Here is a 4,324-nt window from a genome sequence, read left to right on the forward strand (position 1 = left end):
AATCCCATAATATGGTATATCACAATAAATAAATATGAATTTTTAAAAGAATAATAATATGCTGAAAATAATAAAAACAATCGTTAAATAAAGGCATAAAGACAGCTAAAATTGGGCTCGTCCGGGATTTGAACCGGGACTCTCGCACCCAAAGCGAGAATCCATGCCCCATAGACAACGAGCCCAGTATGCCGGTATTGTACTCGTAGGTATGACAGGCTTTAGTTCCTTAGCAGTGATATTAGAAATAGCTGGCCAGAAACGCCACAAGCTTCTTTAGTGAGAAAGCGATTGATTTTCCATCATGGTATATCACAATAAAGTTAAATGCAATTTTTAAAGAATACATTAATATGCCTGAATAATAAAAACAATCGTTAAATTAAAGCCATAATAAAGCTAAAATTGCGCTCGTCCGGCCGATTTGAACCCGGGACCTCTCGCACCCTTAAGCCGAAGATCATACCCCTAGACCAACGAAGGGCACACTTTCGAGACAAATCTGCTTACTTGCCTCTACTGTCTCATAAAACACTGAACGCGATGTTGATGTCACAGTGCGTGAAATTAATTCGCTCAGTTACTGGCCAGTGCTTGCGGTTACTTTGTCATAATATAAAGCCGGACAAGCCACTAACGGCTAGATTAACATGATATGGCATATTTTGAAAACAGTGTGCTAGCCTCTACGCTTAGCCTTCTTCAGGCCTGCCCCAAGAACTAAATATAACAAGGAGATGAAGCGGTGATTTGGCTGTGTGCTTTTCGCCTCAAGGGCGGCCCCATCTATGGACATAATCTAGCGTGAAACAGGCCTGCTGCAGACCGAAACACAGAGAAAATAGGACACTAATTCAGAATCTCGTTCTAGGGTCTCTGTCCGAACCCAAATTTGCCGCCAGACATTATGGCGGCCTTCCTAGCTCTCCTTGTTATATTTAGCCTCCTTGGCCTCGCCCTAGCTAGCTCCACCAGCAGTTTTCATGCACTTGGCAGCGGCATCAATGTCGCCCCCACCACACGTCACGCTACAACACACATACTCTGTGTGGCTGTGCCACAGGCACTTGGCAGCGTCTTCAATAAAAATATAATGCTAAATAATACGAAACGATCTATTTAACACCAAAGTCTTTAAATAATATGCTACATTCAGACAAGGGAAATATAGATACACAGAGATTGTGAGATTCGAAAGAGAAGTGGGAAAACGAGTGAGTGAGAGATGGATTGTGAGAGACAGTGAGCGCGAGCAAGAGAGCGATGAAGAGAGGGAGGGAGAGAGAGAGAGAGAGAGAGAGAGAGAGAGAAAGAGAGAGAGAGAAAGCAATAGGAAAGGAAAGCCAGAGCGAGAAATACTTGTTCTGATTATGATTTGTCCCGTGATTCTAACTGCTACCTTTAAGAACTCTAGCACAGAATACTCATCTCCACTTCTGACAAGGTCGAAAAATTCCTTCTCTTCATTACGCAACTGAGGTAGGAGTGTGAAGCTTGGTCTAATCCTGACAATGAGTAGTCATAGGAAAATAATATACTGTGAAACAGCGATTGCAGTGTCGATTTGATATCAAACATAAAGAGTATTAAATATTGATAAGAACCTTATTTCTGAGTATGGGTAACTTTGAAAAATATCAGAGATACTTCTGTACTAAAATGTACATAATCAAACAGGGAGTAATTACGTTTTAGCACATTAATGCTATAAATGCACACACTTGACAGAAATAATCAAGGGGGCCGATCTGTCCCTCTGTAAACGTGACTCACTTATATATGGATGTGCCAGACAAAGGACGAGATTCCTTATCCTTGGGTTGATCAGGAATTGGCGTGTAGCCCTGTTGCTGCTTGCCAGATGACTTGTACTTCATAGCTCTTTACTTGAATTTCTTTGGCTGATTCTCACTGCAAAGTTGTTTGTTTTAACAACAGATAATAACCATTTAACACAAGTGATCGGAATTTAAGTGTGAAATATATTGCCACTCGATCCATAAATAATATAAAATGGTTTAACCTAGTGTGACACTGGTAGTGCTTGAACCCGGTTTATAGGCGACGAAAATTAGCAACCTAGTGAGTAGTGGTAGAAAAGTTAACTACAGCACAAAATAGTAGTTTAGTACATGTATAATGATGTATGCAAAACATTTTACATTGTCCTTTACACGATTACGGATTTGTATTACTATTACGGTTACGATGCATTACGATGGTTTATGATGCACGCATTCCAGCTGAGCTGTCATCCAATGTGACCCTATTTCCCACTATATGAAGTAATTCGCATTGAAGCTGAACTGTGAATAGCTCTGTCAAAATTGGGGCATGCAACTTAACAGTTATACTTAATTTATACGCGGTTTTTTAGACCTACACGCAGAGCAATTTTTTGTTGTTTCCACTCCATTGAAATGCAGACAACAACAATGGCGGTCTTTTTGGTAACAATTGAGCATTTAGTTTTGTGTGGCATACTCAAAATTTTCTTTCACAGATAACTTATATTTTTATTAGTTATTGTTCTGATTAATGCAATGTTGGTTTGTTTAGGGGGGGGGGTTATGCCTTTGTATGTGTGCGCGCGTTACTCGTGTTATTACGCGTGTTATACGCAATGCATTTACAATTTAGTTTGTGAGTGAAACGCATTTTCAGAGAGTGCGTTCAACGAATAGGTTCCACGAGTCTGAGCCACGAGTCAGTGAGGCTGAGAGGGTCTATGTCCCCCAGTAGTGGGGCGGATATGTGACATTTTTTACTTAAAGTGTGCACTTCTGGAAAGAAGCATGAAAATTTGCTCTAGGGGGGTTTTGAGTATGCTGATTTCAAAAATTGCGGGAAACACGATGTCACTCCAACGGTTCCCGCCAAAAAATTAAAAATTAAAAATGGCCACCAGAAAACATGTTTTTGCCCATAAATCAGCTGTAAGTGCCCCGATTACCATGATCTTGGCGTCTATACCTATGTTTTTGAAGTCAAAGAATGCAATAAAACTCTTGTCAAATATCATAAGATATATCTTAATTCCCGCCAAAAAGTTGAAAATTCAAAATGGCCACCACAAAACACAGTTTTGCCCATAAATCAGCTGTAAGTGCACCAAGTACCATGATCTTGGTTTCTATACATATGTTTTTGATGTCAATGAACCCCATAGAACGGCTATAGAACACATTGTGATCTATCATAACATCTTCCCGCCAAAAATATTTAATCCAAAATGGCTGCCACAAACGCATTTCTTTGCCATAAAATGGCTATACGTGCCACGATTACCAGGATCTAGGTATCTATACCAGTTTTTATGTCAAGGAACCCGATGGAAAACATGAAATATCCTAACATACATCTTCAAATTAAACAAATACAATATAAAATGTTTTTAGGTCAAAGAACTCGGTTACACATATGTGAAAAATCATGATGAAAAATCATGCCATCTATACTTTAGTTCATAATTTCTGTTACACTTTGGAAGGTACGCCTGCGTGCCTGCCAAAACGTCGTTCCTTAGATCACAGCGTGAACAAAAATATGTTGCCTATGTGGAGTCACTTAATTGGAAAGATTATTCCGTGAATGTTCGCTCTTGACCACTATCACTATGCTCGCTGGATGACTGTTCATGTGAGAGATATTTCTGGCCCTCGAGATTAACTGCCATACCACACATGCAGAGTTCCTCAAAGGCAACTTTGTGACACAGAAAACCATGCACAAATTCTCAGCACTAGCCCATGATCAAGTTTATGAAAAGCTGAATGCAATGGTGAAGGGAGATGGAAGCGTAATAGGTATCACTGAAAATAAAGCAGCACTGAGACGGTGGATGGTGGCAGGTCCAGAAACAGCTAGACTATTAATGTAGTATGATGACAAACATTTAATTAAAAATAAGGACACAGAACGCCACCATGAACAAATACCAAGTGTGCAGAAGGCTTGCTTGATACCAAACAGATAATGTCCGATAGTGTGGTAGATACTATAAGGTCCGCAGAAGACATAGGCAAAGCACAGTACCAGAAATTTGTTGCGGAGCGTATCAATGACAATATCACTGGCGTAGCTAAGGGGGGGCACAAGGGGGCCATGCCCCCCCCCCTGTTGATTGGCAAACAAAACAAAACAAAAATTTTTCCTTGCCTCTCACGCGTCTTCACAGGACTGGCCACAATTCCTGTTACTTCTGCATCTGCTGAACGAACATTCTCTAAAATGAGCATTGTCAAGTCTAAACTTCAAGTCTAAACTACAATGACCCAGCCACGATTCGCTGCTCTCATTCTCCTTTTCGTTGAACAGGAGTTAG

At 40.3% G+C, this 4,324-nt stretch overlaps 1 protein-coding gene across 1 annotated transcript in view; it reads right to left on the minus strand.

The window, feature by feature from the left end:
* LOC106811274 (short transient receptor potential channel 4-like) overlaps window positions 1–1,877 on the minus strand; it is a 10,440-nt gene extending 8,563 nt beyond the window's left edge. Inside the window, exons 1-2 of the mRNA XM_014814836.1 lie at window positions 1,774–1,877; window positions 1,400–1,505 (exon numbers count right to left, since the gene is read on the minus strand). Of these exons, the coding sequence (XP_014670322.1) occupies window positions 1,400–1,505; window positions 1,774–1,877 (210 nt within the window). The remainder of the gene's footprint in view (window positions 1–1,399; window positions 1,506–1,773) is intronic.
* Between the last annotated feature and the right edge of the window lie 2,447 nt (window positions 1,878–4,324).

Source organism: Priapulus caudatus, unplaced genomic scaffold (assembly GCF_000485595.1).
Source record: "Priapulus caudatus unplaced genomic scaffold, Priapulus_caudatus-5.0.1 Scaffold522, whole genome shotgun sequence".
Lineage (NCBI taxonomy): Eukaryota > Metazoa > Priapulida > Priapulimorpha > Priapulimorphida > Priapulidae > Priapulus > Priapulus caudatus.